Source organism: Lithobates pipiens, unplaced genomic scaffold (assembly GCF_037356315.1).
Source record: "Lithobates pipiens isolate NorthernLeopardFrog02 unplaced genomic scaffold, aLitPip1_a1.2 Scaffold_28, whole genome shotgun sequence".
Lineage (NCBI taxonomy): Eukaryota > Metazoa > Chordata > Amphibia > Anura > Ranidae > Lithobates > Lithobates pipiens.
Genome location: NW_027507789.1, coordinates 8,657,671 through 8,685,251, shown reverse-complemented (window position 1 = coordinate 8,685,251; position 27,581 = coordinate 8,657,671). Strand labels below are relative to the sequence as shown.

Sequence of the window (27,581 nt, the reverse complement as noted above, 5' to 3'; positions counted from 1 at the left end):
ATCATGTTTAATAGTTTGTTATAAAATTTTGCAAACAGGTAATTTTTCTCCTTCATTGAAATGCGCTGATGAGGCGGCGCTGGTGGGCACTGATAGGCTGCACTGGTGGGCACTGGTGGGCACTGATAGGCACAGTTAAGGTGGCACTAATAGGCACAGATAAGGTGGCACCGATAGGCACAGATAAGGCAGTACTGATGGGCACAGATAAGGTGGCACTGATGGGCAAAGATGGGTACAGATAAGATGGCACTGATGGGTGGCACTGATGGGTCTCACGGATGGGTGGCACGGATGGGCACTGATAGGTACCACTGATAGATGGGACTGATGGGCACTGATGGGTGGCACTGATGGGCACTGGTAGATGACACTGATGGGCATGGATATGTGGCACTGAGGTGCAGCACTGTTGTTGAGGCAGATTGTGGGCACTGATGGGTGGCACTATGGGCACTAATTGGTGGCACTGATGGGCGGCACTTTTCCCATACTTTAGATGGCACTGGCAGGGGGCAGGTGGGCACTGATGCGCTGGCCCCAGCTCGCAGTGATTGGGACTGAAGTCCCTCTTACGGCCGTCGATGATCGGCTTTTTTTTTCTCCTCGCGCTATCAGCGCGAGGAGGAAAAATAGCCGATTACCGGCTCTGTTGGGATCACATGATCAGCTGTCATTGGCTGACAGCTGATCACATGGTAAGGGGTCGGGGTCGACCCCTTGCTCCGATCTGTGATCAGAGCAGTCTCATAGACTTGTTGATCACAGAGCACGCCGCGCGCGCCCCCCGGCAAAGCAGGTTCGATCTCAAGTGGTTAACCCTCTTGGGCATGGAGGTCACCAGAGCTTCACAGGTTGTCACTGGAGTCCTCTTCCCCTCCTCCATGATGACATCACGGAGCTGTTGGATGTTGGAGACCTTGCGCTCCTCCACCTTCCGTTTGAGGATGTCCCACAGATGTTCAATAGGGTTTAGGTCTGGAGACATGCTTGGCCAGTCCATCACCTTTACCCTCAGCTTCTTTAGCAAGGCAGTGGTGGGGTTGGAGGTGTATTTGGGGTCGTTATGTTGGAATACTTCCCTGCGGTCCAGTCTCTGAAGGGAGGGGATCATGCTCTGCTTCAGTATGTCACAGTACATGTTGGCATTCATGGTTCCCTCAATGATCTGTAGCCCCCCAGTGCCGGCAGCACTCATACAGCCCCAGACCATGACACCCCCACCACCATGCCTGACTGTAGACAAGACACACTTGTCTTTGTCCTCCTCACCTGGTTGCCCCCACACACGCTTGTCACCATCTGACACCAAATACGTTTATCTTGGTCTCATCAGACCACAGGACATGGTTCCAGTAATCCATGTCCTTAGTCTGCTTGTCATCAGCAAACTGTTTGCGGTCTTTCTTGTGCATCATCTTTAGAAGAGGCTTCCTTCTGGGATGACAGCCATGCAGACCAATTTGATGCAGTGTGCGGCGTATGGTCTGAGCACTGACAGGCTGACCCCCCCACCCCTACAACCTCTGCAGCAATGCTGGCAGCAGTCATACAACTATTTCCCAAAGACATCCTCTGGATATGACGCTGAGCACGTGACCTCAACTTCTTTGGTGGACCATGGCGAGGCCTGTTCTGAGTGGAACCTGTCCTGTTATACCGCTGTATGGTCTTGGCCACCGTGCTGCGGCTCATTTTCAGGGTCTTGCCAATCTTATAGCCTAGGCCAATTATTGCGAACCTTGGCAGCCCAGATGTTTTGGAAATACATTTCCCATGATGCTCATGCACTCTGCAGTGTAGTTGAGAAATGTAGTTCCAAAACATCTGGGGTGCCAAGGTTCACCATTACTGGCCTAGGCCAACGTTATGTAGAGCAACAATTCTTTTTTTCAGATCCTCAGAGAGTTCTTTGCCATGAGGTGCCATGTTGAACTTCCAGTGACCAGTATGAGAGAGTGAGAGCCATAACACCAAATTTAGCACACCTGCTCCCCATTCACACCTGAGACCTTGCAACACTAACGAGTCACATGACACCGGGGAGGGAAAATGGCTAATTGGGCCCAATTTGGACATTTTTACTTAGGGGTGTACTCACTTTTAGACATTAATGGCTGTGTTGTGTGTTGAGTTATTTTGAGGGGACAGCAAATTTACACTGTTATACAAGCTGTACACTCACTACTTTACATTGTAGCAAAGTGTCATTTTTTTCAGCATTGTCACATGAAAAGATTTACAGAAATGTGAGGGGTGTACTTACTTTTGTGAGATGCTGTATGTGTAATGTGTGTATTAAGTGCTACTTTTATTCCTACCTCTGCTAAGCAGGAATGAGAAACTGACAGATCGCTCCCTCTCTACATAACTCTGTGTTGTTTACAAACACAGAGCTCTGGGCTGTGATCCTACACAGTGAATCATTGGCCAATATTTGCCTGATAGGCTCCCTCTGTGTACAACCTAGGCCAGTGATGGCGAACCTTGTCACCCCCAGATGTTTTTTAGAACTACATTTCCCATGACGGCTCAACTACACTGCAGAGTGCATGAGCATCATGGGAAATGTAGTCCCAAAACATCTGGGGGTGCCAAGGTTCCCCATCACTGACTAATGCCACGTACACATGACCAGACTTTTTCGACAGCAAAGGTCTGACAGAACAAATCCGTCGAACAATTCGATCGTGTGTGGGCTCCATCAGACCTTTGCTGTCCAAAAATCCGACGGACTTTAGAAATAGAACTTGTTTCAAATTTTTCCGCCAGGACCCAGTTCCTATAGAGAAATCCGCTCTTCTGTGTGCTGGTCCGACGGACGAAAACGGACACAAGGGCAGCTATTGGCTACTGGCTATGAACTTTCTTATTCTAGTCCGGTCCAGGGGCGGACTGACCATTCAGCCACTCGGGCACTGCCCGAGGGCCCTGAGACACTAGGGGGCCCCATCAGGGTTGCCAGCCTCAGTAAAACCAGGGACAGTATGTAAAAATCTGCTTTTTTTTTTTTTTACATCTGTCTCTGAAATATCCCTTACCGACATCCTTTTGGTCTAAAAATCCAGAGATTATAGCTGTCCCACCTCTCCAGTACCCTGCCCGATTCTGCAGCTGTCTTTTATCAGTGTAGGGACAGTCTCTATTATGGTGCTGGTGTCAGTGCTCTGTATCATGGTGCTGGTGTCAGTGCTCTCTATCATGGTGCTGGTGTCAGTTCTCTATATCACGGTGCTGGTGTCAGTGCTCTCTATCATGGTGCTGGTGTCAGTTCTCTATATCATGGTGCTGGTGTCAGTGCTCTCCATCATGGTGCTGGTGTCAGTGCTCTCTATCACGGTGCTGGTGTCAGTGCTCTCTATCATGGTGCTAGTGTCAGTTCTCTATATCATGGTGCTGGTGTCAGTGCTCTCTATCATGGTGCTGGTGTCAGTTCTCTATATCATGGTGCTGGTGTCAGTGCTCTCTATCACGGTGCTGGTGTCAGTTCTCTATATCACGGTGCTGGTGTCAGTGCTCTCTATCATGGTGCTGGTGTCAGTTCTCTATATCACGGTGCTGGTGTCAGTGCTCTCTATCATGGTGCTGGTGTCAGTTCTCTATATCACGGTGCTGGTGTCAGTGCTCTCTATCATGGTGCTGGTGTCGGTGCTCTCTATCACGGTGCTGGTGTCAGTGCTCTCTATCATGGTGCTGGTGTCAGTTCTCTATATCATGGTGCTGGTGTCAGTGCTCTCTATCATGGTGCTGGTGTCAGTTCTCTATATCACGGTGCTGGTGTCAGTGCACTCTATCACAGTGCTGGTGTCAGTGCTCTATATATCACGGTGCTGGTGTCAGTGTGCTCTATCACGGCGCTGGTGTCAGTGCTCTCTATCACGGTGCTGGTGTCAGTCCTCTATATTACGGTGCTGGTGTCAGTGCACTCTATCACAGTGCTGGTGTCAGTGCTCTATATATCACTGTGCTGGTGTCAGTGCACTCTATCACGGTGCTGGTGTCAGTGCACTCTATCACGGTGCTGGTGTCAGTGCACTCTATCACAGTGCTGGTGTCAGTGCTCTATATCACGGTGCTGGTGTCAGTGCACTCTATCACAGTGCTGGTGTCAGTGCTCTATATATCACGGTGCTGGTGTCAGTGCACTCTATCACAGTGCTGGTGTCAGTGCTCTATATCACGGTGCTGGTGTCAGTGCACTCTATCACAGTGCTGGTGTCAGTGCTCTATATATCACGGTGCTGGTGTCAGTGCACTCTATCACAGTGCTGGTGTCAGTGCTCTATATATCACGGTGCTGGTGTCAGTGCACTCTATCACGGTGCTGGTGATCATCTCCTGCACCCTCTTCATAGCCTACCCTGGCCTTTCCTCTCCTCCATAACCTTCATGCCCTCCTGAGTCCTGAATTGTCAAAATTTAAAAAAGATAACAAAAAGAATGCTTGTAGTTGTCGATCTCAGATTCCCTTCATACATGTGTTACGTCAGTGGCCATGTGGTGGGACTATGTGTGTACAGCTAGTAATTATTTTGTGGCTGAAAATATGACCTGTAGGTTTTTAAGGTTCGCCTGCCATTGGGCCCGTCGCAAACTTTGCGGTTCGTGAACTTTTGGCCGCGTTCGTGAAAACGTCCCATCCGAAGTTCGTCCATCACTAATCTACTCTCTACCCTGCCGAAGAATACTGGTGGTCTTGGTCTACCGAATATTAGACTTTACAATCTGGCTTGTTTATAGAGACATACCTTGGTTTGGCTAATATTGTCGTCTAATTTATATGCGGAGACAGAACAATCCTCTCCCTGGAGTCTCTCCGCTTTAATACATTAAGATAAGGAATCTGCCTCCAGGTTTGAAAACAAATCTGCTCTATGGGGACACAACAGTTGCGTAGAGAGAGTTCATGAAAAAAAAAACAAGGAGCGTCTCCCGGTGTTTCAAAGTGTGGCGCTCACTGGTGTGAATGAGCTCTTACCTACATGTTTAGACTTAAGCCTCGTACACGCGGATTTTCCGACGGGAATTGTGTGATGTCAGGCTGTTGGCGGAAAATCTGACCGCGTGTTACGCTCCATCGGACAATTGTTGTCGGATTTTTCCGCGGACAAATGTTGGATAGCAGGCTTTCAAATTTTCCACGGACAAATGCCTGTTGTCGGATTTTACGAGCGTGTGTACACAAGTCCGTCGGACAAAAAGTCCAAAGTACAAAACACGCATGATCAGAATCAAGGACGGGGCCGGAAGCGGTCGGTCTTGTAAACGAGCGTTCGTAATGGAGAATTAACATTCGTGACGTGGCAAATTGTGAAATCTCCAAAGGCGGCGCGCAATTCTCTTGCCAAAGACCAGAGCATTTTTTGCGATTCGGCGCTGCCTCGCTTTAATTGACGATTGCGATGTCGTGAGACGTGGCTCTCGTACAAAATTGGCGTCCTTTTTTTTCCCCCCACAAATAGAGCTTTCTTTTGGTGGTATTTGATCACCTCTGCGGTTTTTCTTTTTTGCACTATAAACAAAAAAGAGCAAAAATTTTGAAAAAAGAAAAAACACATTATTTTTTACATTTTGTTATAAAAAATATCCCCCAAAAATATATTAAAAAAATATTATTTTTCCCCAGTTTAGGCCGATACATATTCTTCTACATATTTTTGGTAAAAAAAAAAATCACATTATTTTTTTACATTTTGTTATAAAAAATATCCCCCAAAAATATATTAAAAAAATATTATTTTTCCCCAGTTTAGGCCGATACATATTCTTCTACATATTTTTGGTAAAAAAAAAAAATCACATTATTTTTTTACATTTTGCTATAATAAATATCCGCCAAAAATATATTTAAAACATTTATTTTTCCTCAGTTTAGGCCGATACGTATTCTTCTACATATTTTTGGTATAAAAAAAAAAAACGCAATAAGCGATTATTGATTGGTTGGTGCAAAAGTTATAGCATTTACAAAATAGGGGATAGTTTTATGGCATTTTTATTAATAATTTCTTTTGTTTTACTAGTAATGCCGGCGATCAGCGATTTTTATGGTGACTGCTCCATTATGGCGGACACATCGGACATTTTTGACACATTTTTGGGACCATTGTCATTTATACAGCAATCAGTGCTATACAAATGCACTGATTCCTGTGTAAATGACACTGGCAGTGAAGGAGTTAACCACTAGGTGGCAGTGTAAGGGTTAAGCGTGTCCTGGGGAGTGATTCTAACTGTGGGGGGTGTGGCTACTTGTGACATGACACTGATCTCTGCTCCAGATGACAGAAATTTTCACGGATTTTTAAAGGCTTTTATTTTCTAGTGATATCAAGAATTATATTATTATCCTTTTTTATTTTTTATTTTTTTTTATTTTTTTTTTGGGCAAGTTACCACAACAGCATTATCCCATAGTTTATAAGAACAAAGATACAACTATGTTGGTGTCCCTTGTTAATTTTACTTTAGATTTTTTTAAATGCAAATGCCTACTCCCAAACTGTCATTTGAAGTAAAACGCGCAGCCAAGTATTATTCTACACAATTTTTTTATTGTGCATTTAAAAAAAGAAAACAAATAAAATTAGACATGCTATCTGCCAATAGAACTTAACCAAAAAGTGCATTCTATGCATCCAAAAATATAGAAAATATAACAAATCAAATCATTATTATTCAACCAAAAAATAAAATAATAGCCTCATGCATGTGTCCTGCTTCTTCATATAGGGAGGTCAGCAATGCCAAGAGTTGGTGAAAGCAGGGGTTCCGTCATCCAGAGATAATTCCGAAAATCATCCGGATTATTCTCCTGGAGCTCCCGCAGCAAAGGCATATGACATAATTGCTCACCATTAATAAAGCAGCCAATTCTTCGTCCAAGAACTCCTCCTCCTCCTGTTCCTTGACTGGACTTGGGTCAAAGCAATAACTCCAAGGCCAATAATAAATAACACGTTATCTCCTCCGATTACGCAACATGGCTGGTTGAAGAACGGCTGTCCAGAAACGAACTGAAAAGCTTGAAATGAAAAGCGTGAGCTGAAAAGCGCGAATCAACACATACCAAACTTATGCTAACACAAAGTTAGCAGAAGGAGCCCAAAGGGTGGTGCTAAAGAGCTGAAAAACTACGTAGTACGTCACTACGTTCGTGTTTGTTGGCCGACAATTCCTTGCCGTTTGTATGCAAGACAAAATCCAGGCACACGCCTTTGGATAAATGTCTGAGGTTTTTGTCTGCGGAGAATCCGATCGTGTGTACGAAGCTTTACAGTGGGAGGAAAAGAATCGCCCCTCTAGCCTCTTAAAGAGGAAGTAAACCCTGATGGGTTTACTTCCTCTTTGTTTCCCTGCAAAGGCAAAGCATAAGGCATCGCATAGTAGCCCATTATGTGTCACTTACCTGACACAGGAGCCAGTGATATCCCCGATTTCCTCGCCGGCTCGAAGCGTCCATCTTTCTTCCGGGGTCACAGACTCTGGCTCAGTGAGTGGCCAGAGTCGCGTGACGTCACTCCCGCACGTGCCGCCAGTCACGACATGTCGTTTAATGAAAACGGCACGCCGTGACCCTTCTAAAGTGTACATTGGTGCATGCCCAGCAGTAAACCTAGTAAGGGGAATTGTAAATATCTCCTAAACCATGTAGGTTTAGGAGATATTTGCAGCACCTACAGGTAAGCCTTAATCTAGGCTTACCTGTAGGTTAAAGTGTGTTGTAAGGGTTTACAACCACTTTAAGGACAAGCCAATTTCTTGCACTTTTTGATTATTAAAAGCAGTTGTTTTTTTTGCTAGAAAATTACTTAGAACCCCCAATCATTATAAAAAAATTTTTTTGCAGACACCCTAGTGAATAAAATGGAGATCGTTCGTTGCAATACTTTATGTCACGCCATATTTGCACAGCGGTCTTACAAACACAATTTTGTTTGGAATTTTTTATTTTTTTCTGAATTAAAAAATAAGAAAACCGTAAAGTTAGCACAATTTTTTTGTATAATGTGAAAGATGATGTTACGCCGAGTAAATTGATACCCAACATGCCACGCTTTAAAATTGCCCCAAATCTCCAATTTTTTTTTACAGGTTGCCAGTTTAGAGTCACAGAGGAGGTCTAGCGCTAGAATTATTGCTCTCGCTCTGACGTTCGCGGCGATACCTGGTGTGGTTTGAACAACATATTTTACATATGTGGGCTCCACCTGCGTATGCGTTCGCTTCTGCGCGCAAGCTCGGAGGGATAGGGGGCTTTATTTATTTATTTTTATTTTTTTACTTGTATTTTATTTTATTTTTTACACTGTCCCTTTAATGTGAGATCTGGAGTCTGGATTTTACTTTTATTTATTTTTTTTTTTTTTTTTACACTGTCCCTTTAAAAAAAAAAAAAAAAAAAAATGTGATCACTTTTATTCCTATTACAAAGAATGTCAATTCTGATCCCTTGTAAAAGAAATAAACAGGACAGGGCCACTTTAATGTGAGATCTGGAGTCTGGATTTTACCTTTATTTTTTTATTTTTTTTACACTGTCCCTTTAAAAAAAATCTTTTTGATCACTTTTATTCCTATTACCATGAATTAAAATTTCGAATGCCTTGTAAAATAATTAAACAGGACAGGGCCACTTTAATGTGAGATCTGGAGTCAAAAAGAGCTCAGATCTGATATTTACACTTAAAAGCAATATATATATATATATATATATATATATATATATATATAAAAAATTTATGTTTCCACAACAACGATCCGTCCGATATACATTAATAATGTAATGTACTGACCTTCTGATACGTTCCGTGTGTATTTCAGGTGATGATTCTTGAGCAGAATGGAAATGGGGCCCAACTATTCAATCTGAAGGATGGCCCCTACCCCCTCATCATCACCTATATTTTCCTGGTGGTGGACAGTGTGATGTACCTGCTCCTGGCGTCATACCTTGACCAGATTCTCCCGGGTAAGAGCGCCCCATATGAACAAGCGCATATTGACCTGGGTGGATGATGGGCTTCATTTCTGACTTTGGCTGTCAGTGGGAGGAATAGTGCCCCATCACTGGTGTCAGTGGGAGGATAAGTGCTCTATCCTTGGTGTCAGTGGGAGGAGTAGTGCCCCATCATTGGTGTCAGAGGAAGGTATAGTGCCCCTCGTTGGTGTCAGTGGGAGGAATAGTGGCCCATCATTGGTGTCAGTGGGAGGAATAGTGCCCCATCATTAGTGTCAGTGGGAGGATAAATGCTCTATCCTTGGTGTCAGTGGGAGAAATAGTTCTCCATTATTGGTGTCAGAGGGAGGTATAGTGTCCCATCATTGGTGTCAAAGGGAAGTATAGTGCCCCTCGTTAGTGTCAGTGGGAAGAATAGTGCCCCATCATTAGTGTCAGTGGGAGGAATAGTGCTCCATCATTGGTGTCAGTGGGAGGAATAGTGCTCTATCCTTGGTGTCAGTGGGGAGAATAGTGCCCCTTGTTGGTGTCAGTGGGAAGAGTAGTGCCCCATCGTTGGTGTCAGTGGGAAGAGTAGTGCCCCATTGTTGGTGTCAGTGGGAGGAATAGCGCTCCCTCGGTGTTAGTGGAAGGAATCATGCCCCATCATTTCTGTCAATGGGAGCAATAGTGCCCCATTATTGGTGTCAGAGGGAGGTATAGTGCCCCATCAATGGTGTCAGTGGGGGGAATAGTGTCCCATCATTGGTGTCATGGGGAGGAATAGTGTCCCATCATTGGTGTCAATGGGAGGAATAGTGCCCCATGATTGGTGTCATGGGGAGGAACAGTGCCCCATCATTGGTGTCAGGGGGAGGAATAGTGCCCCATGATTGGTGTCATGGGGAGGAACAGTGCCCCATCATTGGTGTCAGGGGGAGGAATAGTGCCCCATCATTGGTGTCAGTGGGAGGAATAGTGCCCCATCATTGGTGTCAGTGGGAGGAATAGTGTCCCATTGTTGGTGTCAGTGGGAGGAATAGTGCCCCAAGGGCCAGATAATGACAAGTAAAGGGTCACCGTTTGGGGCCACTGGTCTAGAGAGAAAATATTTTTTTTATTTGAAAATAAAACTGGAAAAGGGCTTTACTTGTCAAGTGTTGGGTCTTGTTTCAGTGTGTTGGAGGATCTTATTGGGGGGTGTAAAGCTTCAATGTGTCTTTTGCTTTGGGAACAGGAGAGTACGGTTTACGTCGGTCACCTCTCTTCTTTCTGAAGCCGTCTTACTGGTCGAAGAGAAGGAGAAATTACGGGGTGCTCAGTGAGAGCTTCTTCAGCACCAACACCGATCTGAGCGACGTGGTGGAGCCTGTCCCGCTAGGCTTGCATGGGAAAGAGGCCATCAGGTATGTCAACATTATTATACCTGGACTTTGGCAAAATAACCTTCTTCAACCAGAAATACACTCTACTGTGTACATGAGACCACGCTCACTATCTGGCTGGGGGTGGGAGGTAAATAAAGAGTAATAGATGGGCTGAAATACCAATCAAAGAGAAACCAGTGCTCCAGCATTTTCTCCAGGGCAGGAATCTACCCCAGAAAGACTCTTACCATAGCTTTTTGTTGAGGTCTTTTTTTGTTCTGAGTATTTTAACTCCTTCTTCTTCTTCTTCTTCATGCAGAATTAAAAATATCCATAAGTCTTTCAAAAAGGAAAATCGTCAGATGGAGGCATTACAAGGTAAGAGATTTAAGATTTCTTAAATATGAGATTAATAGAATTCCCGCTAGAGATCTGTCATTATTTTGCTGTGGTGGGATGAAAACCCCAAATCCTAGAAGAAGCTGATGGAGGGTTTTCCCCCTTTGAGCGTGGGAGATGCCAAATCTTAGAAGAAGATGGTGGAGGATTTGCCTCCTTCAAGCATAGGAGACCCCAAATGTTAGAATAAGCTGATGGAGGATTTGCCTCCTTCAAGAGTGGGAGACGCCAAATGTTAGAAGAAGCTGGTGAAGTATTCGTCTCCTTCAAGAATGGGAGATGCCAAATTTTAGAAGAAGATATTGGAGGATTCCCCTCCTTAAAGCGTGGGAGACCCCAAATGTTAGAAGAAGCTGGTGAAGTATTCGCCTCTTTCGAGAATGGGAGACGCCAAATGTTAGAAGAAGATAATGGAGGATTCCCCTCCTTAAAGCGTAGGAGACCCCAAATGTTAGACTAAGCTGGTGGAGGATTTGCCTACTTCAAGTGTGGGAGACCCCAAATGTTAGACTAAGCTGGTGGAGGATTTGCCTACTTCAAGTGTAGGAGACCCCAAATGTTAGAATAAGCTGGTGGAGGATTTGCCTCCTTCAAGCGTGGGAGATGCCAAATGTTAGAAGAAGCTGGTGAAGTATTCGTCTCCTTCGAAAATGGGAGACGCCAAATGTTAGAAGAAGATAGTGGAGGATTCCCCTTCTTAAAACGTGGGAGACCCCAAATGTTAGAGTAAGCTGGTGGAGGATTTGCCTACTTCAAGCATGGGAGACATCAAATGTTAGAAGAAGCTGGTGAAGTATTCGCCTCCTTCGAGAATGGGAGACGCCAAATGTTAGAAGAAGATAGTGGAGGATTTTCATCCTTCAAGCGTAGGAGACCCCAAATGTTAGAATAAGCTGGTGGAGGATTTGCCTACTTCAGGTGTGGGAGACGCCAAATGTTAGAAGAAGCTGTTGGAGGATTTGCCTCCTTCAAGCGTGGGAGATGCCAAATGTTAGAAGAAGCTGGTGAAGTATTCGTCTCCTTCAAGAATGGGAGATGCCAAATTTTAGAAGAAGATATTGGAGGATTCCCCTCCTTAAAGCGTGGGAGACCCCAAATGTTAGAAGAAGCTGGTGAAGTATTTGCCTCTTTCGAGAATGGGAGACGCCAAATGTTAGAAGAAGATAATGGAGGATTCCCCTCCTTAAAGTGTAGGAGACCCCAAATGTTAGACTAAGCTGGTGGAGGATTTGCCTACTTCAAGTGTGGGAGACCCCAAATGTTAGACTAAGCTGGTGGAGGATTTGCCTACTTCAAGTGTAGGAGACCCCAAATGTTAGAATAAGCTGGTGGAGGATTTGCCTCCTTCAAGCGTGGGAGATGCCAAATGTTAGAAGAAGCTGGTGAAGTATTCGTCTCCTTCGAAAATGGGAGACGCCAAATGTTAGAAGAAGATAGTGGAGGATTCCCCTTCTTAAAACGTGGGAGACCCCAAATGTTAGAGTAAGCTGGTGGAGGATTTGCCTACTTCAAGTGTGGGAGAGCCCAAATGTTAGAAGAAGATAATGGAGGATTCCCTTCCTTAAAGCGTGGGAGACCCCAAATGTTAGAGTAAGCTGGTGGAGGATTTGCCTACTTCAAGCATGGGAGACATCAAATGTTAGAAGAAGCTGGTGAAGTATTCGCCTCCTTCGAGAATGGGAGACGCCAAATGTTAGAAGAAGATAGTGGAGGGTTTGCATCCTTCAAGCGTAGGAGACCCCAAATGTTAGAGTAAGCTGGTGGAGGATTTGCCTACTTCAAGCATGGGAGACATCAAATGTTAGAAGAAGCTGGTGAAGTATTCGCCTCCTTCGAGAATGGGAGACGCCAAATGTTAGAAGAAGATAGTGGAGGGTTTGCATCCTTCAAGCGTAGGAGACCCCAAATGTTAGAATAAGCTGGTGGAGGATTTTCCTACTTCAGGTGTGGGAGACGCCAAATGTTAGAAAAAGCTGTTGGAGGATTTGCCTCCTTCGAGCGTCTGAGACGCCAAACGTTAAAGGAGGCAAATCCTCCACCAGCTTCTTCTAACGTTTGGCGTCTCCCACGTTCGAAGGAGGCAAATCCACCAGCTTCTTCTAACATTGGGTGTCTCCCACGCTTGAAGTAGCAAACCCTCCACCAGCTTCTTCTAACATTTGGTCTCCCATGCTTTAAGGAGGTGAATCCTCCACTATCTTCTTCTAACATTTGGGCTCTCCCACGCTCGAAGGAGGCAAATCCTCCACCAGCTTCTGAGCTTGGGAGAGCCCAAATGTTAGAAGAAGCTAGTGGAGGATTTGCCTTCTTAAAGCGTGGGCGACCCCAAATGTTAGAAGAAGCTGGTGGAAAAATTCACCTCTTTCGAGGGTTGGGAGACCTGGTGGGGGATTCGCATCCTTCAAGCAACCACAAAGAATAAAATAAGGGCCTCCCATTTGAGGATGGGGGGTAATTGGACCCTTTAATAACACAGTGAAACCGCTTTCAGAGAGGGTGCATTTATAAACAGATTTGAAGGAAATTTCTGTTTATGACTTACCAGTGACCCGATTGGCATGCAAATCATTTGGCTGTACTACCTGACTCACTAACCCAAGGCAAAAGATGAAAATAAGGATTTTGCACCTTACTTGCTGCATTCCTGTTTTGGATCAGTGTTTTGGAAATGACTGAAGCCAGGCAACCTGCTTGTTCAGGAAGCCTGTAGTCCCTCAGTTCTCTTTAAGACCTTCTGTTTACCCCTTTCTCCCCTCAGCGTGCCACAAGAAAGAGCAGTCATTGTTCTGGGGCCCAAAGCAGCTGTCCCATGAACCCGCGCTGCCTGCAAATAGTTGATAAGTGAATTTGGGAGGGCCCAAGTAAATGTTTGCCCAGAGTCCAATCAATATTAAAGACGGCCCTGTATATCTGGTAGGAAGAAGGTCAGTTTCCCCCATAAAGCAGTGGTCACTCTGCAGAGGTCTGGCACAGCACCCCAGCTGAGACAGACCTAGCTCTCAAATCAGCAAAGCTCATGATTGGGGAGCTCTAGCTCTTACTGTACAGGGGGGTGGGTCAGACTTCTTCTGAGACATGACTGCAGAGAGCATGGGTCCTTCTCTGCAGCATGCTGGCAGGGGACAGACTTTCTTACTCGGGGCTGTGGCTGCTCTACAAGGAAAACTACTTTTTGAAAATTCACATTCTTTAAAAATCCTGGATTTTAGCTCAGACTATTTTTCTTTTCTTTTTTTCTTTATAAATAGCCACCAGGGTTTGAGGAAATAATGTAGATAGTAGTATTGTGTCTCTGATGTCTGTGGTAATCTTATTTTTATCTGCAGGGCTCACCTTGGACATATATGAAGGACAAATAACAGCTTTGCTTGGGCACAGTGGCACCGGCAAAACAACACTGATGAATATTTTATGTGGTCTCTGCCCGCCGTCTGAAGGTGAGACATTTAGCGGTCTCTGAGAATCTTTGCCGTATGCTGTAGTATAGGCGTTGTACAGTCGGGAAGCAACCGTAGTGCGCTTCTGATTCCTGCTCTTATCAGATTTGTACAAACTACTAATGAAGATGTAACTCCTGTCACTAAATTCTTCTCATATACATTTTACCATGCCAAAGTCACTTCCAATCATTTTAAATCTGCAGCTACAGTAATCTTTGGTGATCCTGTCCTGAGGGTCCTTGTTCAGGTTCCTGCGTTGTCACCCAGTCACATGGGCTCCCGATACAGCGAGCAATATCCAATGGTCTGAAGGAACACCAGAAAAACTGGCAACTGCCTTTAGCTCAAAGAACCTTCTGAAGAACATTATGCCTGAAAGCTGGCAACAGATGAAGCCGGAACATCCACCTGGTAGAACTAAAAGAACAGGTGACCAGGAGGCCAGGTGGCATCTTGGCAAGTCTGGGAAACCATTGCTCGATGCTGAAAAGACCAAGTAGCGCTCACACATGTAGTAGAGTGCGCCGTGACATGAAGGTGTAGAACTCAATCCTTAAGACCATAAGCTTGGATGATGGTTTTCCTGGGACACCTAGAAATGGCGTAACGAGAAGCCAATGCCCCTTTACTGGGACCATCCAGGATGACAAAGAGAATCAGTCTTCCTAAAAAAAGCAGTGACTGATAGACTCAGCCATTAGGGGTTGGGTGTTCTACATAGTAGACTCTTTGTACAAAGGTCCTAATCAAAGAGTGAAAGGCCAACAGCCCTGAAACAAAATAAAAAGGGCAGAAAACTGACACTTGATAATTCTGGCAGCTAAATAGTGGTCCAGACCCAGTTACTACATAGTGGTCCAGACCACTGATACTGCAAGTGGCTGTTTCTACGCACATTACATTCACTTAAGCCCCATACACACGATCAGATTTTCTGCTGATTTTTTCCTTCAGATTTACCAACACCATATAATATGAGGTCAAACCTTATGCCGCGTACACACGAGCGGACTTTTCGATGGACTAGGTCCGACGGTCTTTCCGACGGACTATCGGCGGAGTTCCGACGGACTTTCCGAATGAACGGACTTGGCCACACACAATCACACTAAAGTCAGACGGATTCGAACGTGATGACATACGACCGGACTAGAATAAGGAAGTTCATAGCCGGTAGCCAATAGCTGCCCTAGCGTCGGTTTTTGTCCATCGGACTAGCATACACACGAGCGGATTTCTCGGTCCGGCGGAGTTCCGGTGGGGAAATTTAAAACATGTTCAATTTCTAAAGTCAGCCGGATTTTTGGCAAGCAAAGGTCCGATGGAGCCCACACACGATCAAATTGTCCGACGGACTCGTTCCGTTGCTGTCAAAAAGTCCGGTCGAGTGTACGCGGCATTAGGAGTTTTCAATTTGTATGCAATCAGGCAGGCCCTTGCACTACATGGTTTTGGTAAATCTGAAGACAAAAATCAGCAGAAAATCTGATGGTGTGTATGGGGCTTTAGGGTTTAACTCTTCTCTGGTGGCTCCATGGGATCAGCCCAATCTATGTCTTTTCTCCCCTGAATCGTATTCCTCGTCTGCTTTGCAGGATTCAAAAAGATGGGCATTCCAGTGATCCTCATTGTTCTGAACTGGTCCAGATGGATGACTCCTGGCAGAAGAACTTCTGTCCCAAGGACCGATTTGCCATCCTTTTTATTGGTAACTTGCTTTAGTGGCATGGCTGTTGTAGCCAAGGTCCTGAGGGACAGGAGCATCTCGGAGTCTGTGATTATTGTGGTGCTAAAGCTAGGACTTCTTATGAAGTCTGACATCAGACATGGAAGGCATGCATTGCTTGGTGTGTGTTTTTTGGGGCTTCCACCCTCTGGGTTTCTCTTTGGACGGAATCCTCTCCTTCCTGCAACTGGGTCTGGACCACTATTTAGCTGCCAGCACTATCAAGTGTCAGTTTTCTGCCCTTTCTATTTTGTTTCAGGGCTGTTGGCCTTTCACTCTTTGATTAGGACCTTTGTACAGAGAGTCTCCCAAGTAGAACACCCAACCCCTAGTGGCTGAGTCTATCAGTCACTGCTTTTTTTGGGAAGACTGATTCCCTCTTTGTCATCCTGGATGGTCCCCATAGAGGGGCATGGGATTCTCGTTACGCCTTTTCTAGGTGTCCCAGGAAGACCATCATCCAAGCTTATGGTCTTAAGGATTGAGTTCTACACCTTCATGTCACGGTGCACTCTACTAGATGTGTGAGCGCTACTTGGTCTTTTCAGCATCGAGCAATGGTTTCCCAGACTTGCAAAGATGCCACCTGGCCTCCTGTTTCATAGTTACATAGTTAGTAAGGTTGAATAAAGACACCAGTCCATCCAGTTCAACCTGAGTGAGTGTCTACAATCATCCCTATCCCTGTACATTGCACACTCACATTGGTCCCTACCCTCAAGGAGCCCACAATCCAAGGTCCCCATTCATATACTAGGGCCAATTTTGGACAGAAGCCAGTTAACCTACCTGCATGTCTTTGGATTACGGGAGGAAACCCACACAGGCACAGGGAGAACATGCAAACTCCAGGCAGGTAGTGTCGTGGTTGGGATTTGAACCAGCAACCCTTCTTACTGCTAGGTGAGAGTGCCAGACACTACACCACTGTGCCGCCCTGTTCACCCGTTCTTTTAGTTCTACCAGGTGGATGTTTCAGCCTCATCTGTTGCCAGCATCAGGCATAATGTTCTTCAGAAGGCTCTTTGAGCTAAAGGCAGTTGCCCGTTTTTCTGGTGTTTCTTCAGCCCATTAGATATTGCTCGCTGCATTGCCCACATCTCAGTTGAATTGCTTTTGGACATCCCAAAGTTTAAAGACTTCCTGTGTTCCTCTCAATGAGTATGAAAGAAAAAAAGATTTTTGTACCTGCTGTAAAGTCCTTTTCTTGGAGACCTTTGAGGGACACAGGTTCCACCCATTTGTGTTTATGAATGTGCTCTTGGTACTGTGATTTGCTACGAAACGGAGGCATGAGGGGAGCGGGAGATGTTATCCTGGGTAAATTTTTTGTATAACCTAAAGGTTAAATACTTCCTGTTCCCCTCAATGGACTCCATGAAAAGGATTTTATGGTGAGTACAAAAATTCTATTTTCTACCAGAGAAAGGGAGGTTCTCGATTACAGTCTTCATCACATTAAAGTACATATAAACCTTAACAATAACCTTCTCTTATTTGCTCCCTTTTAGTCTGTTAAATGTAACAATGCCTCCCATTGGCCACAAGACTGTGTCCAGTGAGGCGAGATGTCAGACATACTGAAAAATAGATTTTGGGTTTGCACACATTTCATGTTCAGTGGGTAGGTGAAAATAAGTCTCCTGATTCATCATATTACTGCGTGTGTATGGCCAACTATAGACGTACGGACCTGTGCAAGCCAAACCCGTCACATGGCACCCTGCCTCTCTACGGTCGCACAAGGCATTCTTATTTAACAGGCTGAATAGACAGAAAAGATGGATTAACATTCGTCTGCTGCCAGCGAAGAGGCCGCCAGGGATTACCCAGACTACTCTAGGAGCTAAACACCGGTTTTTGCAAGCAGTAGCATAGACACAGAGCCTCCATGAATATTAATGAGCTTTCATTCCCGGGGAGAGGAACTTGCAGTCTCTGATCATTTTTTCTGTATTTTCTGATGTGCTGGATGGGGTTAAAAATAAATCTGCCTCATATATTCAAAATCCCTTATATACTGGAACACATCCCTGTGGGGTGCATGGGATTATAGAGTGTTATAGTGTTCTAACATCAATGATTCATCTACACAAGTAGGGACCGTTGAATCGAAAAATAAATTGTAAAAGATGGAAAGGGGGCAACAGCATTATTTATGGGGAGTTCTTCTTCCTTCTTCTTCGCCCTTCTTTCTCCTCCTTCATCTTTCTTCTTCCTCCACCTTCTTCATCCTTCCTTATTCTTCCTCCTTCTTCTTCCTCCTTCTTCTTCTTCCTCCTTGTTTTCCTTCTTCCTCCTTCTTCTTCTTCCTTCTTCCACCTTGTTCTTCCTCCTCCATCGTTCTCCTCCTCCTTCTTCTTTCAGCTTTTTTCCTCCTTCTTCTTTCTTTCTTTCTCCTTCACCTTCATCTGCCTTCTTCTTAGTGCTCCTTCTCCTTTTTTCTTCTTCCTCCTTCTTCCTCCCTCTTCCTTCTTCTACCTTCACCTTCATCTGCCTTCTTGTTCGTGCTCCTTCTCTTTTTTTTTCTTTCTTCTTCTCCCTCCTCTTTCCTCTTCTTCCTCCTTTTTTTCTTCCCCCTTCTTCCTTCTTCCTCCTCCTTCTTCCTTCTTCTTCTTCTTCTTCTTCCTCTTCTTTCTCCTGCTTCCTCATTCTTCTTTCTTTTTCCTCCTCATTCTTCCTCCTTTGCTTCCCCCTTCTTCCTTCTTCCTCCTACTTCTTCTTCTTCCTTCTTCTTCTTCCTTCCTCCCTCTTCTTCCTCTTCTTTCTCCTGCTTCCTCATTCTTCTTTCTTTTTCCTCCTCATTCTTCCTCCTCCTTCTCCTTCTTCCTTCTCCTTCTTCCTCCTCCTTCCTTCTCCCTCTTACTTCTCCTGCTTACTTCTCCTTCTTCCTCATTCTTCCTCCCTCTTCCTTCTTCTACCTTCACCTTCATCTGCCTTCTTCTTCGTGCTTCTTCTCTTTTTTTCTTTCTTTTTTTCCCTCCTCTTTCCTCTTCTTCTTCCTTTTTTTCTTCCCCCTTCTTCCTTCTTCCTCCTCCTTCTTCCTTCTTCTTCTTCTTTCTTTTTCCTCCTCATTCTTCCTCCTCATTCTTCCTCCTCCTTCTCCTATTTCCTTTTCCTTCTTCCTCCTCCTTCCTTCTCCCTCTTACTTCTCCTGCTTACTTCTCCTTCTTTCTCCTTCTTCTTCCTTATTCCTCCTTTTTTTCTTCCCCCTTCTTGCTTCTACTTCCTTCTTCTTCTTCCTTCTTCTTCCTTCTTCTTCTTCTTCCTTCATCTTCTTCCGCTTTTTTTCTCCTGCTTCCTCCTTCTTCTTCCTTATTCCTCCTTTTTTTCTTCCCCCTTCTTGCTTCTACTTCCTTCTTCTTCTTCTTCTTCTTCTTCCTTCATCTTCTTCCGCTTTCTTTCTCCTTCTTCTTCCTCCTCCTCTTTCTTTCTTTTTCCTCCTCCTTCTTCTTCTTCCTCTTCTTTCTTTCTTTTTCCTCCTCCTTCTTCTTCTTCCTCTTCCTTCTTATTCCTCTTTCTTCTTCCTCCTTCTTTTTCTTCCTCTTTTCTTCCACCTCCTCATTCTTTCTCCTTCTTCCTTCTTCTTTTATCTTTTCATATAACCCCAACAAATTGCTCAACACATTTTTAAAAATAGTCAATGTGCATTGAGAGAGTGAAGTTTCACCTAAAGTGGACCTTCAGTACTTTTTTTCAACTTTCCATCTATTAAATCTTCTGCTTTTGTTGTTTTTTTTTATCTTTTTTTTTTTTTTTTTTTTATCTCAAAAGAGTTTATTGAAACAAACAAAAACATACAATACAGCATTGTAGGTTCCAGGTAAAACATTGTCATACACAATCCAACATGTCATCACAATCCACATGTACATTTCACTGTTTCTTGCCCTGTTTCTCCCTCGTTTTTTTTTAACCTTTTGATAGAAACATCAGAATGGCAAAGATGCTTTTATTACAAATTATGTGAACAGATTGCAGTTCCTCTTTAAAGGCTTGTCAGCTGTAATACACATATGGAAATGTTGTGTCTGTCAAAGGCTTTTTAATTCTGATCAGCCAGTCTAGAGATTCACATACACCTGCCAGACCACGCAGCCGGGTGTCTTTGGTCGTTCTCTCCTGTTCATTGATATTAGTTAGAGACTTCATCCATCCGGTTGGGTTACAAGGGATGGCAGGAAAGGGAATGGAGCCAAAATGCTGACTTCCAGGGTGGCAATCATTGTACATGAGAATTATCTCTGTCTTTGGCCCTCCTCTCCTGTTCCTACCTATTGGTCAGTAAGTCTATCCATCCAGTTGGCTTGCAAAGGTTGGCAGGAAAGGTAATGGAGCCAGGGCACTGCCTTCTAGATTGGCGCTATGCATATAACAGAATGACCCCTGCCTTGGGTCCTCCTGGAGGCTTTAATGAAGTTCATAGGATGTCCAGGGAGGTCTTGGGAGGGCCTTGTTATTATACTTATTATTTATGAACTGTAAAGGAGAACATATAGTTATCTCGGACCGTTCCTCTGAATTTAGGGGTGGCCACTATCTTTGGACACCGAGTGACCGACATCGATGAGATTCTGGACATCAGGAAGATGATTGGAGTCTGCCAGCAAAGTGACATTCACTTCGAGGACCTGACTGTGGAGGAGAACCTGTCCGTCTTCGCCTCACTGAAGGGGATCAGCAAGACCTGCAAGGAGCTGGAGGTACGGCACCATATTGGCACCATATTGGCACCATATTGGCACTGCTGATCTCATCTCCGGGCTTTTTTTGATTTGATCTCCAAATTATTCCTATTCACAATTTTTATCTAAGTTTACGAAGCTGGGGAGGGAGGAGACAAACCATTCGCCCAACCAGACCCCCAGAATGAATCTGCGTCTATGAACGCCTGGATTTAGATGATTGACAGTCATTGGCGCTGCGCTGTCACTGACGCCAATGATTTGTTGATGAATGGCCAAATATAATTCCAATTTTTTATAGTTTACTTCTTTCTCTTGTGTATGCCTCTTAGTAACATGGGGGGGGGGGGGGGGGGGGGGCAAATGAACACAGTACCGGGACAGGGTCATCCAGAGTCCAGGGCAAGGATCCAGAATTGCGCCCCCTTCCCCCACTGTTAATACATGCAGTAGAATGGGTGCATCCGTTTTTTGCCCATTTGCTTCACTGCGCCCGGGGAAGCTTCCCCTCCTGCCCCCTCCCACGTCCTGTCCCTGCATGAACACTGTCTTCATACACAGAGGGGGAGTTATTTTGGAATCACACAGTGCTGATTTTATATAATCTCTTCAGGTGGGCGGAGTTCTTCTTTGAAGTTGATTCCGGCTGAAGAGCTACAATGTAACACAAGTGTTAATTTCGTCGACTAAAACCGACTAAAACACTTTAGTGGACTAATTCAATACCATTTTAGTCGACTAAAATACGACTAAAACTAAAACAATTGAGATGACTAAAATACGACTAAAACTGAAATGGCATTTTGGTCAAAAGACTAAGCCCTTGTACACACGGTCGGACATTCCGACAACAAAATCCGTCGGATTTTGTCCGACGGATTTTGTCCGAAACTAGTGTTGCATACACACAGTCGGACAAAGTTGTCGGAAAATCCGATCGTTTGGAACGTGATGACATAATTTCGTTACGACGGGACTACGTTCAGGCTAGTAGCCAAAAGCTTTGGTCTAGGAATTTTATCTGAGCATGCGTGGCACTTTGTTCCGATCGGAAATTTTCTACAAACGATCGGACAAGGTCCCATCGGACCATGTTGACGGAAAATTTTATAGCCCAGCTCTAAATCTTTGTTGGTCGGATGTTCCGAACGGAAACAGTCCGATGGAGCCCACACATGGTCGGATTACCCGACAACACGGTCCGATCGGACATTTTCCGTCGGAATGTCCGACCGTGTGTACAAGGGCTAAGACTAAATTGAAATTTGACGCCAAAATGAACACTGGTCTGTAGTGCATGTTCATACCTCAATACCATAAATAAAATTTGATTTTTTCACTCCAGCGGTATATAATGAGTATAGAAATTGTAGAGAAATGCTTAAATATTGCATTATAATTTAACTACACCCATTCGATTTTAGATAACACATTCCTTTTAGTCGTCTAAAATGTACTGTAGATTTAGTCAACCAAATACGACTAAACAATTGCTTCCCTGCGGATGCATATAGTGAATGCAGGCTCCTGAGGAGAGCAGATATAGTGAATGCAGGGTCCTGGGGAGACCAGATATAGTGAATGCAGGCTCCTGGGGAGACCAGATATAGTGAATGCAGGCTCCTGGGGAGACCAGATATAGTGAATGCAGGGTCCTGGGGAGACCAGATATAGTGAATGCAGGCTCCTGGGGAGACCAGATATAGTGAATGCAGGCTCCTGGGGAGACCAGATATAGTGAATGCAGGCTCCTGGGGAGACCAGATATAGTGAATGCAGGCTCCTGAGGAGAGCAGATATAGTGAATGCAGGGTCCTGGGGAGACCAGATATAGTGAATGCAGAGTCCTGGGGAGACCAGATATAGTGACTGCAGGCTCCTGGGGAGACCAGATATAGTGAGTGCAGGCTCCTGGGGAGACCAGATATAGTGAATGCAGGCTCCTGGGAGACCAGATATAGTGAATGCAGGCTCCTGGGGAGACCAGATATAGTGAATGCAGGCTCCTGGGGAGACCAGATATAGTGAATGCAGAGTCCTGGGGAGACCAGATATAGTGAATGCAGGCTCCTGGGGAGACCAGATATAGTGAATGCAGAGTCCTGGGGAGACCAGATATAGTGAATGCAGAGTCCTGGGGAGACCAGATATAGTGAATGCAGAGTCCTGGGGAGAGCAGATATAGTGAATGCAGGCTCCTGGGGAGACCAGATATAGTGAGTGCAGGCTCCTGGGGAGAGCAGATATAGTGAATACAGAGTCCTGGGGAGAGCAGATATAGTGAATGCAGGCTCCTGGGGAGAGCAGATATAGTGAGTGCAGGCTCCTGGGGAGAGCAGATATAGTGAGTGCAGGCTCCTGGGGAGAGCAGATATAGTGAGTGCAGGCTCCTGGGGAGACCAGATATAGTGAGTGCAGGCTCCTGGGGAGACCAGATATAGTGAGTGCAGGCTCCTGGGGAGATCAGATATAGTGAATGCAGGCTCCTGGGGAGAGCAGATATAGTGAGTGCAGGCTCCTGGGGAGAGCAGATATAGTGAGTGCAGGCTCCTGGGGAGAGCAGATATAGTGAATGCAGGCTCCTGGGGAGACCAGATATAGTGAGTGCAGGCTCCTGGGGAGACCAGATATAGTGAGTGCAGGCTCCTGGAGAGACCAGATATAGTGAATGCAGGCTCCTGGGGAGATCAGATATAGTGAATGCAGGCTCCTGGGAAGACCAGATATAGTGAAGATATACTGTGGCAGGGCGGCCCTACTGTGTGAAATCACGTACAGGTATGTGATTTCGTGCACAGGGTCTGGGGCGCCACCCGCGACCCACTCCTGCTGTAATTGGACACAGCGGTATTTAATCAGCGGGTCTAGCGGACGCGATGCCCACCGGCACCCGCCAATCTTTCTCTGGAGAGGCAGAACGCCGTTCTCTAAAAGAGGATGTTGGAAATCTTGTGTGTCTGCTAAGCAGAAAGACGGATCTCTGTCTTCCTCCAGTTACAGCATTCCCCCCTCCCCCCCCCCCCCACACAATTAGAAAGCACTCCATAGGAGCACATTTAACCCTTTGATCACCCCTGATGTTAACCCCTTCCCTGCCAGTGTCATTTTTCTACAGTGACATTGCATATTATTTAGCACTGATCACTGTATTGGTGTCACTGGTCCCCAAAAAGTGTCAGCTAGGTGTCCGGATTGTCCGCTTCAATGTCGCCTAGAGGCGATTCAGTTCGCATTGTGCGCTATACAAGTATTTCATTCATTCATTCACTAAAATGGGACTAAAACTAAAATGCCATTTTAGTCCTAAGGCTAATAATGCCCCATACACACGGTCGGACATTCCGACCACGAAATCCGTTGGATTTTTTTCCGACGGATTTTGGCCGAAACTTGTCTTGCATACAGACGGTCGCACAAAGTTGTCGGAGGGAAGGAGATTTCTGCAGCATATTTGGCAAGTACAGAATCACAGTATATATGAAATAATATGCAAAGGGGTTGGAGGGAAGCTTCACAATGGCCAAGATGTTTTTATTACAAATTGTGTCAGCAGACTGCAGTTCCTCTATAATAGAATTTGCTGTGATGGTGTGTTACAGATAAATAGGATCCTGCATGATCTGGATATGGAAGCCGTGAAGCACAACCAGGTGAAGCGTCTGAACGTGGGGCAGCAGAGGAAGCTCGCCGTGGCGATTGCGGTTCTGGGAAATCCCAAGGTAAGTCCTATGAACAGCTCCGCCCATATCTGCGGCTGCGGGGACCTTTGTCAGGAACTGGGTGTGCGCACGCCGAGGACTGGACATGGAAATGTATGGGAGGCAATAATTTTACACTTTTGTGTGCCACATCCAAAATTCAAGACAAAACTCTTAAAGGGGAGGGCCACCCTGAAAAACAAAAACATTTTAAAAATTACAAAAAATCTAAAAAAAAAAAAAATGAAAAAAATTTTTTTTTTTTACTTACCAGAAATGCCTGTTGCTAGGCACTTTATCCTAATCTTCCTCTTCCTCCTCCGCGGAGATCTTCTGTCTTCTCTCTTCGTCGCGGCGTCTTCTGGGTAATGAGTCGCGCTGTGTTCTGGGAACTGTGTGTTCCAGAACACAGCGCGTCCCATTCAGAAAGCGCTGCGGGACTCGCGCATGCGCAGTAGCAGCGGGACTCGCGCATGCGCAGTAGGAAACGGGCAGTGAAGCCATAAGGCTCCGCTGCCTGTTTCCCTTACAAGGGATGGCGGCGCCGGGACCCGAGAGCCGAGGGACGGGTAGGCCTCGGGCGGCCGACATCGCGGGCACCCTGGACAGGTAAGTGTGTTTATTAAGTCAGCAGCTGCAGTGTTTGCAGCTGCTGACTTTTTTTTTTTTTTTTTATAACCGGCCCTCCGCTTTAAGATACCCCCTAGTGGTGGACTTTTAAGGCAGGTACAATAACTATCCAAAAAAAGATTCAAACAATAATTTTATTGAAAATAAATTTTTTATATATCTTTCTACTTTTTTTACTTTTTCAATAAAATTATTGTTTGAATCTTTAGAGGAATTTTTGGATAGTTATTGTACCTGCCTTAAAAGTCCAGCACTAGGGGTATCTTAAGAGTTTTGTTCGGAGGACTGGACATGTGCAATTTCCTTTTGTTCTTCGTCAAAATTCGGCATAAGACTATCTGCCAATTTTTTTTTTTTTAAATGTTTTTTTCTAAAAGAACGAAAATCAGAAGATTGGAAAATCAGAAAATCCAAAAGAACAAATATCGAAAAAATAAGAAAAAATGTGGAAAAATCAGATCAAAAATTAGAAAATCCGAAAGAACGAAAAACATTCGGATAATTTCGTTTTTCGTATTTTCTATTATAATTATTAACCAGTATTATAGTCTTTTTTATTATTATTATTATTATTTATTAATAATAAATATATAATATAATAATAAAACTATAATAATAGTTATAAACTATTAAATTCTAGGTATTGGAATTTCCTTTCAAATTTGGCTAAATGTTAGAGACCATAACAAATACGAATTTATCTGAAGTTACGAATGATCGAAAAAACGAATGCCGATCATAACAAATGATCTGATGAGAAAAGGTATTTAGCAGTTTATATTTACTAAAATAATTGCTTCTGTGTAATGTGGGAGAGCAGATATAGTGAATGCAGGGTCCTGGGTAAATCAGATATAGTGAATGCAGGGTCCTGGGTAAATCAGATATAGTGAATGCAGGCTCCTGGGGAGAGCAGATATAGTGAATGCAGACTCCTGGGGAGAGCAGATATAGTGAATGCAGGCTCCTGGGGAAATCAGATATAGTGAATGCAGGGTCCTGGGTAAATCAGATATAGTGAATGCAGGCTCCTGGGGAGAGCAGATATAGTGAATGCAGACTCCTGGGGAGAGCAGATATAGTGAGTGCAGGCTCCTGGGGAGACCGGATATAGTGAATGCAGGCTCCTGGGGAGACCAGATATAGTGAATGCAGGCTCCTGGGGAGACCAGATATAGTGAATGCAGACTCCTGGGGAGAGCAGATATAGTGAATGCAGGCTCCTGGGGAGACCGGATATAGTGAATGCAGGCTCCTGGGGAGACCAGATATAGTGAATGCAGGCTCCTGGGGAGAGCAGATATAGTGAATGCAGGCTCCTGGGGAGACCGGATATAGTGAATGCAGGCTCCTGGGGAGACCAGATATAGTGAATGCAGGCTCCTGGGGAGACCGGATATAGTGAATGCAGGCTCCTGGGGAGACCAGATATAGTGAATGCAGGCTCCTGGGGAGAGCAGATATAGTGAATGCAGACTCCTGGGGAGAGCAGATATAGTGAATGCAGGCTCCTGGGGAGACCGGATATAGTGAATTCAGGCTCCTGGGGAGACCAGATATAGTGAATGCAGGCTCCTGGGGAGACCAGATATAGTGAATGCAGGCTCCTGGGGAGACCAGATATAGTGAATGCAGGCTCCTGGGGGAGATCAGATATAGTGAATGCAGAGCCCTGGGGAGATCAGATATAGTGAATGCAGACTCCTGGGGAGATCAGATATAGTGAATGCAGACTCCTGGGGAGAGCAGATATAGTGAATGCAGACTCCTGGGGAGACCGGATATAGTGAATGCAGAGTCCTGGGGAAATCAGATATAGTGAATGCAGAGTCCTGGGGAGAGCAGATATAGTGAATGCAGGCTCCTGGGGAGACCGGATATAGTGAATGCAGGGTCCTGGGGAAATCAGATATAGTGAATGCAGGCTCCTGGGGAGAGCAGATATAGTAAATGCAGGCTCCTGGGGAGAGCAGATATAGTGAATACAGTCTCCTGGGGAAATCAGATATAGTGAATGCAGGCTCCTGGGGAGACCAGATATAGTGAATGCAGGCTCCTGGGGAGACCAGATATAGTGAAGATATACTGTGGCAGGGCGGCCATACTGTGTGAAATCACATACAGGTATGTGATTTCGTGCACAGGGTCTGGGGCGCCACCCATGACCCACTCCTGCTGTAATTGGACACAGCGGTATTTAATCAGCGGGTCTAGCGGACGCGATGCCCACCGGCACCCGCCAATCTTTCTCTGGAGAGGCAGAACGCCGTTCTCTAAAAGAGGATGTTGGAAATCTTGTGTGTCTGCTAAGCAGAAAGACGGATCTCTGTCTTCCTCCAGTTACAGCATTCCCCCCCCCCCCCCCCCCATTCATTGCTGCCCGAGTTCAGCTTTTGTTGAATATTCATTGTCCTTCTTCTACATCCTCCTGACAGTGATGAATGAGGTCCAATGTTTAATACAAGCTGCCTGCGCCCGTCTTTTCCTGCGCTGTACGCCGGGTATCACCTGCTCCTCATTAATATTTAACCCTTCTCAATGCTCTATTGTTGCAGCGCGATCGTGTCTGCTTCCCGACCGCCCTGAATACTGGCAGATCAGGCTTCCTCGTTAATGCCGATTGTTTATTGTCGCCCCCCCATTGTGATCCTTCTGGATCTCCAGGAAGAGAGACTTGCAGCAGAGAAAGTGAAATATT

General features: G+C 45.2%; 1 protein-coding gene across 3 annotated transcripts in view; it reads left to right on the top strand.

Moving 5' to 3' along the window:
• ABCA5 (ATP binding cassette subfamily A member 5) overlaps positions 1-27,581 on the top strand; it is a 175,782-nt gene that overhangs the window by 89,534 nt on the left and 58,667 nt on the right. For all 3 annotated transcript variants that reach the window (XR_013263453.1, XM_077458668.1, XM_077458667.1), the window contains 6 exons: positions 8,824-8,971; positions 10,176-10,344; positions 10,625-10,683; positions 14,031-14,141; positions 20,398-20,573; positions 24,155-24,274. Coding sequence is in view for 2 of the 3 variants with exons in the window: in XM_077458668.1 (XP_077314794.1) it covers positions 8,824-8,971; positions 10,176-10,344; positions 10,625-10,683; positions 14,031-14,141; positions 20,398-20,573; positions 24,155-24,274 (783 nt within the window). In the remaining variant the exon portion in view is untranslated. The remainder of the gene's footprint in view (positions 1-8,823; positions 8,972-10,175; positions 10,345-10,624; positions 10,684-14,030; positions 14,142-20,397; positions 20,574-24,154; positions 24,275-27,581) is intronic.